The sequence below is a fragment of the Cervus elaphus genome, chromosome 19 (genome assembly GCF_910594005.1).
Source record: "Cervus elaphus chromosome 19, mCerEla1.1, whole genome shotgun sequence".
Lineage (NCBI taxonomy): Eukaryota > Metazoa > Chordata > Mammalia > Artiodactyla > Cervidae > Cervus > Cervus elaphus.
In genome coordinates this window covers 19,115,235-19,130,855 of record NC_057833.1, presented here as the reverse complement: position 1 = coordinate 19,130,855, position 15,621 = coordinate 19,115,235, and the positions used below count along the sequence as shown (strand labels likewise).

Here is a 15,621-nt window from a genome sequence, read left to right as displayed (position 1 = left end):
CATTCATTCATTGATAAAACTAGTCTTTTGATCTTCATAGTTTTATCTACAGAATAATTAGTTTCCTACTTAATTTTTTACACTCCTTTATAACTATATGTGAAGACGGAAATGGCAACCAACTCCAGGACTCTTGCCTGGAGAATCCCACAAACAGACCGGCCTGGCAGCCCACAGCCCATGGGGTGGTAAAAGTGAGTAGGACGCAGCTGAGGGACTAAACAACAATAACATAGCCACATGCTTGACACAGATTGAAGGTAGCAATTTCAACAACATTTCTTTAAAGCGACATATATATATATTTAAATCAAAATCAGCATGAGAAAAATGTAGATTCCATAAAGGAGAATAAAACCTTAAAAGTTCTGGTGGTGTTTAAAAAGAAAATGAAAACAAACAAACGATTAAAAAAAAAAGAAAAAGAAAAACCCTGTGTATTTTCTGTTCAATTTCAGCATCTGCTCTGTAGCTTTCTTTCTCTTCACTCTAGATGAGTGCCTGCAATCGTAAAACCCGACTCCGGTAATACTTTTGTAAATGAATCACTATAGCATTCATACAATTAGCCTCTGAACAGATGTCAGAAAGTGAAGATTGGCTGCTTCTAGATCAAGTTGCCGCTGCCAACTCTCGCGAGCTTTGTCAGTAACTGTTGATTGTAATGTCAGTGCCGTCCAATTTACAGGCTGGAGCGGCAGCTGCATCCTGCATTTCCCTGAAGTGTTATATGATTTCCACTCCTTGCAAACTTTATCATCTTTGTTGCAGTGAGTCGGGTAAGTTGCTCTGAATTTACGCCTTCCTGTAGAGATGGAAGTTACCCTGAAGCTCATTCTGTAGGAGGAATGTGATCCCTTCACGTGTTTACTGTGCCCCGTTGGTGCTCTGTGGGAGGCAGTCACTGGAAATGGGACAGATGAAGGGAGCAGCCACATGCATCAAATCTTCTGAGTATTCAGGGAACACAGACTGAGTCCATTTAACTGTTAAGGAAACAATGAATTTGTTCAACTTGGTATAAAGGACCGTAGCACTTAATGGGATCACTGTATTGTATGTTCCTAATGCACCCTCTAAAGGAAAACATTTTATGCTGTTTTACCCTTAAATGCTCTGTTTGGTGAATGTCTCCTTAAAAGAGTAACAAAAGTGTTTCTTGACCAATCTTACCCTCTGTATTTATTTTTTTCTTTTTTTAAAGTGGTTTGAAATGAATAGTTCTCTTATTGTCTGGTTTTACAGAGTACTTAACATTTTGCCATCTGAAACTTTACCAAAATAAATTTGCAAAGGAAAGGTCTAAGTTTGTTCTGTGTAAAAGGAAAGATCTATTTCTTGATTTGATTTACAAACTTTTGCCTAGTTTGCCCTGTTTATTCTCTTTTTTAAATATGTGTATTTATAGAAAAGTATTTTACATATGCTGTTATTTTTATTATTACAGAAATAATAGCAAATACTTTCTGCTCATCCTATAATTTTGTAAATCTACCTTTATTTTGATATCAATTCTTGTTTAACCAGAGGATTAAGCATTGAGTTTTTATAAAACCATATGAATGATTAAAAGTGAACTGAAATGTGAACAAAATTATTTCACTATTTATGATTTCTATTAGTAATTAAAAAAAAATTAAGTTATCCCTTCCAACTTTTTATGACTACATTGCATAATAATAAACTCGGTTAGGAGTTACTGTTACTAGTCTGTATAATGCCTTCCATAATATATCTCATAGCTATGATAAATATAATTATATGTCATTTATGTGGTTATTAAGGATAAGCATGAGGTTTTAAAGAATGATTTTTACTTTAAATGACAACCTTTAGAATTCTGTGTGTTTGAAATAGAGTGGTCTTTTGGATGCAAATTAAATTTCTAATTGAATTTGCAAAGTTCTGTTTTGTTCTCCCAGACATTATTGTCCTTAGTTTTTTAATTATAAGAAAACATTTGGTGAAACTCCAACTAAAAATCTTAATATATTTATTTGAAACAGAAATTTGTAATATATAGTGGAACTATACATAACTTTGTTCTGTAATTTCCAAGTCTCCTGTAAATGTGTTAGCATAGTTTCAGGATTTAAAAAAATAAAAAAGAAAGCTAAAAAAAGAAAGTATAGGGATATACTCCATATTTCAGCTTTTAAAATATAAGCAAATGACATCTTATTTACAAATTTAATTTCTGCTTTGATTTATTTCTTGGTAACAATGAATAATCATACTTAAATTATATGTTGTCTTCATTTTAATGCTTTCATGACAAAATCTGCTCATTCTTATCAAAATTGAACTGTTCCAAATGGAAAATTATAAATGAATAGATGTCAACCTAAGAACAGATTGAACTTTGCAAGAAGACCCAAGATATCTAATATTAAATATTCAAATTATTCACACAATAAAAATTTGTGAATTTTTTTCCTAATTGAGGTAAGTTATAGATCTGTGTTTCATACCTAACATAGTGTCTTCTATCTATACATCCTTTTAGTGTCTATTGGGTATCTGAAGGATTGCTGAAAGACAGTGGTATAGTTTATAAACAGACTTCCTCAATTCCCCGCTTCACTTAGCCTACAACAAAACAAGCTTTTTAGGTTTGATATAAAGGCTCAGTTGTTTTAATTGGACTATCTGCATTTTAGTGGCCCTTGTTCTAGATCATATTATCTAGATGGTTCTTTTCCTACCATTTTAACAGTCTTTATTTTTATATAGAAGTATGCATAATACTAAAACTTTTTTAAAAAGACAAGAAGACTGCATTCAGCGAAAACTATTAACAGGTTTTGCTTGACCATCCTTTAATAAGTCCTTGACTGCCCAATTATTTTGCAAATTTGGTTGATATCCAATTATGAAAATATATGGCAAATAAACAGCTTTTTATATCAATAATTTTATTATACCCATATCTTATAGCATAGCATATTTTTAAAACTAGTCAAGGAATTTTGATACTACTTTCAAAATTGAATTAAAAATGCAAAAAGAAGAAAATACATTTTTACATTTTTAATTTTGAAAGTTTTTTTTTTTAAGTTTAGAATAATTTCCCCCAAATTGCCAGTAGATTTTGATATTCTGGAGCATTTGATAAACTTGGAACACTGTAGTATTCATTATTTTCCAGGTTTGTCTCCCTCCCCACTCCCATCAATTTTCTTTTGCAATTCCAAACAAAACTTCTGCCTTTAATCAAGTATTAAAGATTATTACAATAAATTAGTTGATCTAAACTGAGTATTTCTAAATTGCCCTTGGTATGAAAATTTACCCCATTCTTTGTGATAAACATGTTATGTGTTCTCAGAATTTAAATTGTTTAATGTGCCAGTAGTCAATTTGCCACAGAATTTAGAGGATGAAATAAATGAAATTTTATTGAATACTTTAATTATTAATAAATAGAGATACAGAGCAATAACATTTGTTTAATCTCCTTTGTCTACCTTTTGATTGCTTAATCATGTGATAATGTATATTAAAAACATAAGTATCTCTTAATGGTAAAACTGCAGTGCAACATGTTAGACTAGAGAATACTACATTATGAAAAAAAAATTATTCTTACTTAAATAAAGTACTGCAGTGGCTCAGCAGTAAAGAATCCTCCTGCAATGCAGGAGCCACAGGAGACTCAGAGTTCAATCCCTGGGTTGGGAAGATTCCCTGGAGGAGGGCATGGCAACCCACTCTAGTATTCTTGCCTGGAGAACCCTATGGACTGAGGAGCCTGGTAGGCTACAGTCCATAGGGTCACAAAGAGTTGGACATGACTGAAGTGACTTAGCATGCACTCAAATAAATATAAACATATTAGTTTACACTAATAATGAGTGTGCAAATAGAAGCATATTTTCATGTTAAAACCTAGATTTAATAATATAGTATTTAAAATGTACTCCATCAGGTTAACACCAAGGTGAATTAGAATTATATTGCCATTCTTGCTATAAACACAGGCTTATATGATTGAATGTTACTAATTACATTATTTACAATTGCAAGGTGTAAGTACTTATACTAATACCAAGGTGATGACTCATAGATATCACTGTTGTAAAAGAAAGATTATTCATATAAATCATATTATATAACATTAAGTTCTACTTAGCACAAAATATAAATAAAAGCATACAAGTACTTATATAAATAAATTAAGTGACATGGAATGTTATTACAACCTTTTAGATGCTATAGCAGCCTTTCATAATACATGTAGTGAAAATAATTATATTTATTAATTACATACAAAAATAAAATATGTTGATAGTAATTTTATATTCTCTATGGAATAAAATTAAAAACCAATAGAATGAAAGTTTGAAAACTGTCAGAAACCAAAAATTATCAGGATCTGTTATATGGTTTATATAAAATGAAACAAAAAGAATACAATTTTTATTAGACTCAGGAGAGATTGATTGAACTAGGCCAAATGCCTACCTCCAATTATTTAGAAGAAATGTCTTAGGATTTATCAGAAGGGGGAAAAATAAAACTGTAGTATGTGGTAGCAGTATCTCTAAAACTCCTAACTCTCTGAAATATAAAATTTTATTAGTGTCAAGTTTGCTACCGATGCTGCTATTTAGTCACTAAGTTGTGTCCAACTCTTTGTGACCCAATGGACTGTAGCCTCCCAGGTTCTTCTCTCCATGGGATTTCACAGGTGAGAATACTGGAGTAGGTTACCATTTCCTTCTACGAGGGATCTTCCTGACCCAGGGATCGAACCAGGGCTCCTGAATTGGCAGGCAAATTCTTTACCACAGAGCCATCAGGGAAGCCTCAAGTGTCAAGTTTACAGGAATCTTTATCTTACCATGCTGCTGCTGCTAAGTCACTTCAGTCGTGTCCGACTCTGTGCGACCCATAGACGGCAGCCCACCAGGCTCCCCCGTCCCTGGGATTCTCCAGGCGAGAACACTGGAGTGGGTTGCCATTTCCTTCTCCAATGCGTGAAAGTGAAAAGTGAAAGTGAAGTTGCTCAGTCATGTCCGACTCTTAGCGACCCCATGGACTGTAGCCTATCAGGTTCCTCTGTCCATGGGATTTTCCACGCAAGAGTATATTACCATGACATTATATTTATTATTTTTAGAAAAAAATTATATTTAATTTGACTATAATATCTAAATTTCATAATAGTATATATATATAGTGTTAAAATATTATATACTTCAATAGTATATTGGTAATAACACAGTCATTAATTTCAAAATTGAGAGCATAAAAAATCTCATGGCTTTTTTATAGCAATCATTATGTATAAATGTATATGTGTATATATGCATAAACATGCAGATATAAATAGAATTAGATAAATAGAATTAGATAAATAGAATTAGATAAATATATATAAGTGTAGACATAGCCATAATCATAGACAAAGAAACAGAGATAGAGGTAGAAATGGATATACATCTATAAGTACTGTACACTGAACAAAATAGTGTACACAATGGATTAGTGGGGATCAAAAATTACCTGTTGGTTACTGGCTGTCCTGTGAGCAATGGTGAATGAGGCTCATTAACTGTGAGGATCATAGATCTAAGACAGTTATCTTAATAGGTAGTGCCTAAATCACTGCCTTCTAAGACAATCTAAAATTTAAGAAAAAGAATAAAAAATCTAATACAGATTCTCAGTGCTCACAGGATTAGTTTCTTGGACACATAGTTTGGATTTATTATTACACTCTCAAAACATAATGAAGAAAATATTTTGTACATGTGTGGAACTTTGCTATTGTTTTATGGATGAGAATCAGTGTTTGTATTTGACAATTTTAATCAGATTTTCTTTTTTTTCTCAGTTGTATAAGGATATTAGTTCTTTCAGATGATATCTGCATTACATTTTTCTATCTTTTGTCACTTAGAGTTTCAGAATGTGATTTAAATGTCTTTATTGAAAAGAAACTCAACTGTGCATTATGAATTTTTAATAAAACTTTGATTTCCCCAAATGTTCTTTTCATATTATTAAATAAATATTATTTCATGAAATGTCAAATAGTGATGATTTGGTAGGTATCAAAGATTACTTTTGCTTCCCCTGCTTATCCAGTAATTCCTCAATTTTAATCCTCTGATTTCACTGTCCACTACCAGAATATAAGCAAATCTGACCATGCTAACACATTTAACCTCCCTAGTTGCATATGCTTTAATAAATTAACAGATTAAGACATGTGTTGAGTCATCTCTGAGTGTAAAATTTCTTCCAAATTGATTTCTTCATCCACACATTACATTATCAGTCAATCTCTTCATTGACAACATAATTTAGATAGAAAAACCCTCCATGGTTATTTGGTTCCAAAGGACTGGTATATCCGGTCTTCTCTGTCTAATTTTTCTGATAGACCTTTATAATGATAGTAGATTTGTTTGTTTTCACAATTTGTAGGATAAATGGCAGCTACTGTGTTTTTTTGTTACTTAACATTTTATGAATTGCTTGTCCAAATTCTCTTCTGACCTTACACTATGCTTATGCTTGTACAGAGGAAAAAACCACTAAGGCAAAAAGGACCACAGATGGGACTGTGGAAATGGAAAAAGACAGTAATACAAGTCTGAAGATCCTTAGAGTTTCTTAACCTACTTCATAGTTCTGTCAAGAGCCAGTCAGCCATGATTAGAACTGTATATATTCTAGAGAATAAGTGAGCTTGCATTTCTTCCTCTAACCATGGTAGAAATTTAATCTACTATATCTATCATAAATAGACTGCCACTTAATGCCTGGTAACGTCATATATATATGTATACATACACACACACATACACACACACACACACATACACACACACACACACTCGTGCCTTGGACAAATTTTCTCCTTAAAATACTAAATCTCTCTTTCTTACAGAGGTTTGTAAATGAATCTCTTCAAATTGAAATCATTTCTTTTCCATTTCACTCATTTCTTTCCTAAATTGATAACTGAAATATGCCCATCCATTTTCTATTCTTTGTAGCAGTAACAGATAATTAGTTTTCATAATTTATAGAATTAATAAGAACTGCTAAATTTTAGTTAATTATCATCAATAAAATGTAGCATTAGATGCATGAAGCTGTTAAAACTTCCTACTTACCTCTCTTGCAGAAACCAATATGCAGAGCCGGAGTACAGTCATATATATCAGATTTATCTTGCAGTTCCTTCTGCTCTGGGTCCTCTTTGAGAAGTCACACGCTGAAGAAGACATCATAATTACCACCAAGAATGGAAAAGTCAGGGGAATGCACTTGCCAGTACTTGGTGGCACAGTAACAGCCTTTCTTGGAATCCCATATGCACAGCCACCTCTTGGTAGACTACGATTCAAAAAGCCACAATCCTTGACCAAGTGGCCTGATATTTGGAATGCCACAAAATATGCAAATTCTTGTTATCAGAACACAGATCAAAGTTTCCCAGGCTTCCTTGGATCAGAGATGTGGAACCCAAACACTGACCTCAGTGAAGACTGTTTATATCTGAATGTGTGGATTCCAACACCTAAACCAAAAAATGCTACTGTAATGATATGGATCTACGGTGGTAGTTTTCAGACTGGAACATCATCTTTGCATGTTTATGATGGCAAGTTTCTGGCACGGGTTGAAAGAGTTATTGTGGTTTCAATGAACTATAGAGTAGGTGCCCTTGGATTCTTAGCTTTACCAGGAAATCCTGAAGCACCAGGGAATGTGGGTCTATTTGATCAACAGTTAGCTCTTCAGTGGGTTCAAGAAAATATAGCAGCCTTTGGTGGAAATCCTAAAAGTGTAACTCTCTTTGGAGAAAGTGCAGGAGCAGCTTCAGTTAGCCTTCATTTACTTTCTCCTAAAAGCCACCCATTGTTTGCCAGAGCTATTCTGCAAAGTGGATCCTCTAATGCTCCTTGGGCAGTGACATCTCTTTATGAAGCTAGGAACAGAACATTGACTTTAGCTAAATTTATTGGTTGTTCTAGAGAAAATGACACTGAGATAATCAAATGTCTTCGACATAAAGATCCCCAGGAGATTCTTCTTCATGAAGTGTTTGTTGTCCCCTCTGGTACGCTCTTATCAGTAAATTTTGGTCCCACTGTGGATGGTGATTTTCTCACTGACATGCCAGACACACTACTCCAACTTGGACAGTTCAAAAAAACCCAGATCTTGGTGGGTGTTAATAAAGATGAAGGGACAGCATTTTTAGTATATGGTGCTCCTGGCTTCAGCAAAGATAACAACAGTATTATAACTAGAAAAGAATTTCAAGAAGGTTTAAAAATATTTTTTCCAGGAGTGAGTGAGCTTGGAAAGGAATCGATCCTTTTCCACTACATGGACTGGTTAGATGATCAGAGAGCTGAAAACTACCGTGAGGCCTTGGATGATGTTGTTGGGGATTATAATATCATATGTCCTGCTTTGGAGTTCACCAAAAAGTTCTCAGATGTGGGAAACAATGCCTTTTTCTACTATTTCGAGCACCGATCCTCCAAACTCCCTTGGCCAGAATGGATGGGAGTGATGCATGGTTATGAGATCGAATTTGTCTTTGGTTTACCACTGGAAAGAAGAGTTAATTACACAAAAGCTGAGGAAATTTTTAGTAGATCCATTATGAAACGCTGGGCAAATTTTGCAAAATATGGGTAAGTGCCAATTTTTGTAATTACTCTTGTTTGTTTTGTTTTGCTTAGCTTTTCATGGTCCCCAGTGTAGACCATTCAAGGTACAGAAACATTTTGATTATTTATTCTCTTCACACCTTAGGCTGGTTTTGTTTTTCATTATGTAGTGCATTTCAGTTCCTTGCATCGGAGTGCTTAAAAGAAATAATTGAAGAACTTCTATGAAAAATATTTTCTGATTTCATTTCCAAAGCACCATAAAGTACTTTAACAATGTTCACCAAAGTTTGTATGGAACTAGATGTCCACCTTGTGAAGAAGATATCCACTTTGTCAAGTATTTTTCAGCCTAAAAGTTCACAGCATTTACAGGTTTAAGAAGGAGCAGGAATATCTCTGTTTGCTCATGCTCTTCAGCAATGATACATGTTATCTGATACATGAAGAAAGACATGCCATCACAGGAAAATCAAAGGGCAGGATGGTGTTAGGGTTGGCCCTCACATTACTCAGAATAGAGAACTTGCCATTTTATCAACGTTTTTTATTCCCTAATATGTTTTTTCAGAGGTTTTAGGTAACCTTTGTTGAGCAAGAGCTGCAAGGCTCATCTTGTTTAGCTAAGCTGTTTTCCACTTGAGTAGTCACAAAGGTGACATTACATAATAAGAGATGCTACAAAAGAACATATTTTCCCTCATATGTTATAAATATTCTGATGTTATGTCTTCAATAGTCAGAGAAAAAAAGCTCTTTTAATATCAATGTATTTTCTATTTTTTAATACTTCATGTATATAAAAAATAAGGATTTTGTAATAGTGTGTAACCTCAAATTGAATTTTATACACTGAAACAGTTTGTATCAGTGAGAATAACCAAAAAAATTAAAATTGGGGCATCTCTTTTTTTGAAAAATGCTTACAGAAACTCACAAACTGATTGATGCATTAATCCAATCTGTCATCCTATCTTTATAATCAAAAAGCATTTTGGGAATGATTTTCTTTCTGGTTTTCTTTTACATCCTCCATTTGGAATTCATTGTGTTGCTGCTTCATGTTATTGTAGGTATCTTTCTACAAAGTACCTGTATGATATAATTCCTCTCAAAATGTTTTGACACTTATTCACTGTATATAAGGCTAAAACTCTTCCATCTGGCATTAAGATGCTTCTGTAACCTTGCTACAACCCATTCTCCCCAGTACCTATTTCCTTGGTAGAGGAGTTATCTCATGAATATCAAAGATTTCAAGTTTAACTACACCTTAGAGCCTATTCTTGCAGTGTGCCCTGTTTAGAAAATTTACCTCTCTCCTTTTTAATGACACAAGTCCTCATATTTCGTTAAGTTTTGGCTCATTACATGTTTCATACAGAGTATCTTTAATTCTAAGAGTTGTAATTGTTTCAGACCTGTTTTACACTCTCAGAGAAACCATTGACTGTCATGTATCTAATGATATCTTTCATTGTATTCTGAGCCTCCTAAACTAGACTAAGAACTAACTTCTTGAAAGAGAAGTTATGGTTTTATTGGACACTCACTGAAGTACTGAGATTGGTATATGTCCCACTTAACAAATATTTGGATTCAGTAAGAACAAGTGAAACTTTTTTTAAAGATATGTAGGCTATTATCTGTAGCTGTACAATATATCACACCTTCTCAACATCAACCTAAATTTCTGCTTAACAAGGAACATCTTATTTCTAGAGCTGCTTTAGAATGATGTATATTTCATTCTGTTCTCTCCCTCTAGGCTTTAATCCACATTAAATCACTTGAATATGTTTTTAATTCTGTCTGACAATTCTAGAGATTATAAATAATTTAAGGGGACTATTAAGGGAATTTAAGGGAAACATCAATATTTCTTCAAATTATTGATGCTTATAATTTTTAAAAGGCTTATATCTTGCATGTTTAAATCATCAAGAAATGTATATTTTCTTATTTCACAATGGAGAACACTGAGAACCAGATGAAGTAATGGTCATATTTATGGCAAAATGGTCATATTTAAGGTCAAAGAAGAGAATATTTGATACTTAATGGAATAAAAGATTGTTTAATCCTAATTTTCTTCTATGGTTAGCATATTTTAATAGGAAATAAATGAATGTTGACAGATTTTTATTATAATAGTAAATTCACATGAACAAGATTAAAACCATAAAGATTAAAGTAAACTTTTTTAATGTAGTTCAGCCATAGATACCATTCAGCAAGATACCATTTCAACCAGTGAGTTTCTTTATAGTCCATGCTTGCACAGTTGGACAGAGATAATAATATGTCACATGCATTGAGATTTGACTTGATGGCAAACATAATGTTAATCTCCTGGTGTGCACTCTATTTTTTCAAAGTATACCTATGTAATAAATATAGAAGCTTAGAATGATTAAATAAACTCCATGGTAACAAAGTTGGTTTAAGTGTCAGGTTTGGAAATCCACTCACATTCATTTGCCCACAAACATGATGTTTGATGCTCTCTTCCCAGGGTGATGCTCCCCCTTGGTTTGCCTCCACTCCCCATACCAAGGACATTTAACAATATCTGGAGTTATTTTTGAGTATCACTGCTGGAACTGGGGGGGAGGGGAGGCTACTAGCTATATAGAGGCCAGGGATGCTGCCAAACTTCTTACAATGCTCAGGATAGTCCCCCAGCAACAAATTATTCATTCTAAATGCCAGTAATGCCTAGATTGGGACACTGCAGATTTTTACTCCCATATAACCCCAAAATCACACATAAAGAAAGTAAAAAGTAGAAGTAAGGGTTGTAATTATCATTCAGGAAAGTGAATTTTCAAGTACATGGTTCATAAAATGTTTTAATGCCTTTTTCTCCTTAAATAATGTTTAGTGTATGTTATATTTCTTATTAGGACTAAGTTCAAAATAATTTTGAACTTTTCTTTGTGATATTTTATTTTCCCAATGGGTTGTTTAGTAGTCTTTTATTTAACTTCCAGCTATTTGGATAATTTCTAGATAGTTTGTTGTGGCTTTCTAATTTAATTCAGTTCTAGTTAGAAATTCTACTCAAGATTTTCCCGTTTGAAATATATTGAGGATTATTTTATGACCCAGAATATGATTCATATGGGTGATTATTGTATTGTATTCTTGAAAAGAATGTGTGTTCTTACTTGGTATGATATGTTCTGTAAAGTAATTAGTCCATGGTTTCTCAGGTCTTTAATATTTTTGTCTACTTATTTTAAATACTGAGAGAAGGGTATTAACATCTTTCACTATAATTGTGATTCTGTTTATTTCTCAACTTAACTCTACTAATTTTCCTTTTACTATTTTAAATTTATACTATTAATCCTGTATACATTTAGGATTATGTATTCCTGATTAGTTGACTTTTATCATTTTGAAATGTCTCCATCCTGAAATTGACTTTGCCTAATATTAAAAGAGATACATCAAGTTTCTCATGCTCTGGTTGCACAATATATTTTGTTCCATCCTCTTACTGTAACTCATCTAATTAAAAAAAAAAAAAAAGCTTTCTTAGATTTAGCATGATTAACCCATTTGGCATTTAGTATAATTATCAATGTGTTTTGTTTACATCTACCATCTTGCTATTTTTAATCCATCCTTCTTATTGCTCCTTTGCAGCTCTTTGTTCTTTAATCTAATGTTTATTCTATTGTATTTTTTTACGGATGTTTAGTTTGTCTTTTATTTTTTCCCTAGTGTTTGTTTTCACACTAAAATTGTTTTACTTATAACTATGTACTTAGAGTTAATACTGACCCACTTTGCTGACATTTCCCACTTTCTAAACAATTCATGCTTCCTATTTTCCATTTCACTCTTAACTGCTTCACAACTATAAGAAATTAACAATAAAGTTTCATGTATTCTCCTCATTTTTTATATTGTCCTATGTTTATGCAATGTATAATATAAAATATCTCTTAAAATTGTATTTGTTTTTTACAATCAAGTTATATTAATATAAATTCATAAAATAAAAAACATAGTCTTTTATGTTTACCTGTATATTTAGTGGGCTTTCCCTGGTGGCTCAGATGGTAAAGAATCTACCTGCAATTTAGGAGACCTGTATTCTATCACTGGGTTGGGAAGATCTGGAGAATGAAATGGCAGTCCACTTCAGTGTTCTTGACTCTTCCTATGGATTCTAATTGTCATCTGGAATTGTCTTCCTTTGTGCTAAAAAACATCCTTTAGAATTTCTCACTGGTAGTTTGAATAGTTACAAATTCTCTCAGCATTTTTTTAAATCTGAAGATACCTTTATTTTCCTTCAATTGAATGATTTTTTTAAAGATATATTTCTGGTTTAATCTTTTTTTCTTTTTCTTTCATCAGTTTAAAGATATGTTCCATTGTCTTCTTATCTCTTCAGTTCTGATGTAAAGTGAACCTTTATTTGTATGATTGTCCTCTCTATACAATGTAAAAATTTTTTTCCTCTGGTTGACTTCAAACTTTTCTGTTTATCTTTGGTTTCAATTGTTTATCCACGGTATTTCCAAGAATGATTTGTCTAGGGATTTTTGTCTTGTTTTGTTTTTGTCTGATGTTTGCTAAGCTTTTTCTCAGTAATTTTTAATATCACATTTGAGAAAATTTGTGTCAGTATTCCATCAAATATTATTTCTGTCCATTCTCACTCTCATCTCCTTCTAGAACTCCAATTATACATGCACTAGACTGTTAAATTTTGTCCCGCAGGTCACTAAGCTTCTGTTGCCTTTTCTTCAGATTTGCAAATTGGATACATTTTAAAATTTTCTCTACAAGCTCAATGACTCTTTTTCTATCATCTCCAATCTGTGATTGAAGTTAACCAATGAATTTTTTATTTCACTTATTTTAGTTTTCAGATTGAATTTTTTCAGTAAGTTTCACTACTTTGCTGAGTTCCTCCCTGTTTTCTTTTTAAAAATACTATTCTTTAAGTTCCTGAACATATTTAAAATAGCTGCTGTAAGTTGCTCATTCAATATCTGGTTGATGGGTTCATGTACTGTTTTCCTATTTCTTTGCATGTCTAGAAATTTTCACATTTATAATAGACTTTGTGGATGATACAGCAGAAATTCTATATTATTTTAGCCTTCTCTGAAGAATATATGCTTCCACTGAATGATGATTGTTTGTTTTTAATTTTACCAGACAGTTCAATTAAGGGATGTGTATATACTTCAATTTGTCTGAAGTATGTATAGACTTGGTTTTATATTTTGAGTGAATCCATGAAAGGTCCAAAATATTTTGTAGACTCTTTAAGTTGGCAGAACTTAAACTAATGTCTGTTTTCACTGAGGATGTTACAGTTACTTGTTTTGTGTGTATTAAGAGTGGAGATAGTGCTTCCCTTGTGGTGCAGTGGTAAAGAAAACGCCTGCCAATGCAGGACATGGGAGAGACATAAGTTCAATCTTCCTGGGTCGGGAAGATCCCCTGGAATAAGAAATGGCAACACATTTCAGTATTGTTGCCTGGAGAATCCCATGGACAGAGAAGCCTGGCAGGCTACAGTCCATGGGGTCGCAAAGAGCCGGACAAGACTGAGTACACACACACACCATGGTAGAGATAGACTGGGTCTCCTGACTCTGAAGTTATGGCCTTCCACTCAGCTGGCCTGCATATTAATGAGATGAAAGCAAAGTGTTGACAACATTATATTAGTTATTCACCCCCAGCTGTCCCATCTCTTCTGCTGTCAGCCATGCAGTATCTTCTCTCTATTCCCAGCCTCTCATGTTCTCGCTTTGAATATATTCAGCCCAGGCCTCAGCCAAAGATGTGCAGGGAGACCTGTCCCACAGATTCTAGCTACTTCAATACCCCAGAATTCTTATTTCTGTTTTTTAGCCACAGTGAAGCTACTGTACTCTGCTTAGGTTCAAGCTCCCTGCATCTTGGATAGCCAATTATCTTCATGTGAGTAGCCACAGTAAATATGGCCTCATCTTGAAATTCCTCGTCTCTCAAATAACATAGACTTGTGTTGCCTGTTAACCAGTTCCTGAAACTCATCATTTTATTGTTTTGTTTTTTGCTTTTGGTCCGGTATATACTTGTTTATGGTGGGACAGTTAATCCAATTTCAATTATTCCATCATGGATGACAATGAAAGCCGAACCCCATTTTTATTTTAAGAGAATCTTAACCTTTATGTATTTCTTTCAGTTCCATGAGATTCATTTTTTCAGTTACTTTAAAAACACTTGTCAATTTCCAAGATGTAGGTTAAAAAAAAAAACTTGTAAAATTTGATTTCTTTGCAAAAATAAAGGAAACATTATCCTGTGAGAGCACTAAATAGTATTTGAATTTGCTGTCTTTAGTTGCATGGTTTGAAATTCCTTATAAAATATATACAATATAATTTAAGCCTTATCTAATTGGAATTACTACCTATATGCATTTTGCTTGCTTTTGCTTTTCCCTCAATCCCATTTCTAAAAATGAATTTAAATCTAGATCCAAATAGCAGGCATGTCCACATGTGCATCACACCCAGTATCCTATAATAGATATTAAAATATCAATATAACATATATATATCCATCAGTTATTCATCTGGTCACTACCTTGATGACCAATAGATTAGATTAACCAGCACTTAATGATGTATCTTCAGCACTACCTCAGTGATACAGGAAATTAGTGAAATCAAACTTGATTTGTCAAACAGACCAGAACAGCTAAAAGAGGAAAACAAGCCAAAATACAATTAGTAGTATAACGTCAGATAGAGGATCGTTATTCTTGGACCCCTCCAATTGCCTCCTGCTGCTGCAGAGCATCATTTGTTTACTGTGTTCTCGCTGGGTGCTATATTCAGAATTCCTCCAGGGCACAGCCTCAAGTAGAGCTATTCACAGTGCAGTTACATAGCCTTCTCCATCATGAGTGATAGCCCTGTGTGTCCAGTGTTAATCTTCCTAGGGATCCTTT

The 15,621-nt window shown here is 33.3% G+C and overlaps 1 protein-coding gene across 1 annotated transcript in view; it reads left to right on the top strand.

Annotated features, from left to right (window-relative positions):
- Window positions 1–630: 630 nt before the first annotated feature.
- Window positions 631–15,621, top strand: part of BCHE (butyrylcholinesterase) — a 70,162-nt gene continuing 55,171 nt past the window's right edge. The window contains exons 1-2 of the mRNA XM_043875193.1: window positions 631–779; window positions 7,142–8,666. Of these exons, the coding sequence (XP_043731128.1) occupies window positions 665–779; window positions 7,142–8,666 (1,640 nt within the window). The 5' untranslated portion in view covers window positions 631–664. The remainder of the gene's footprint in view (window positions 780–7,141; window positions 8,667–15,621) is intronic.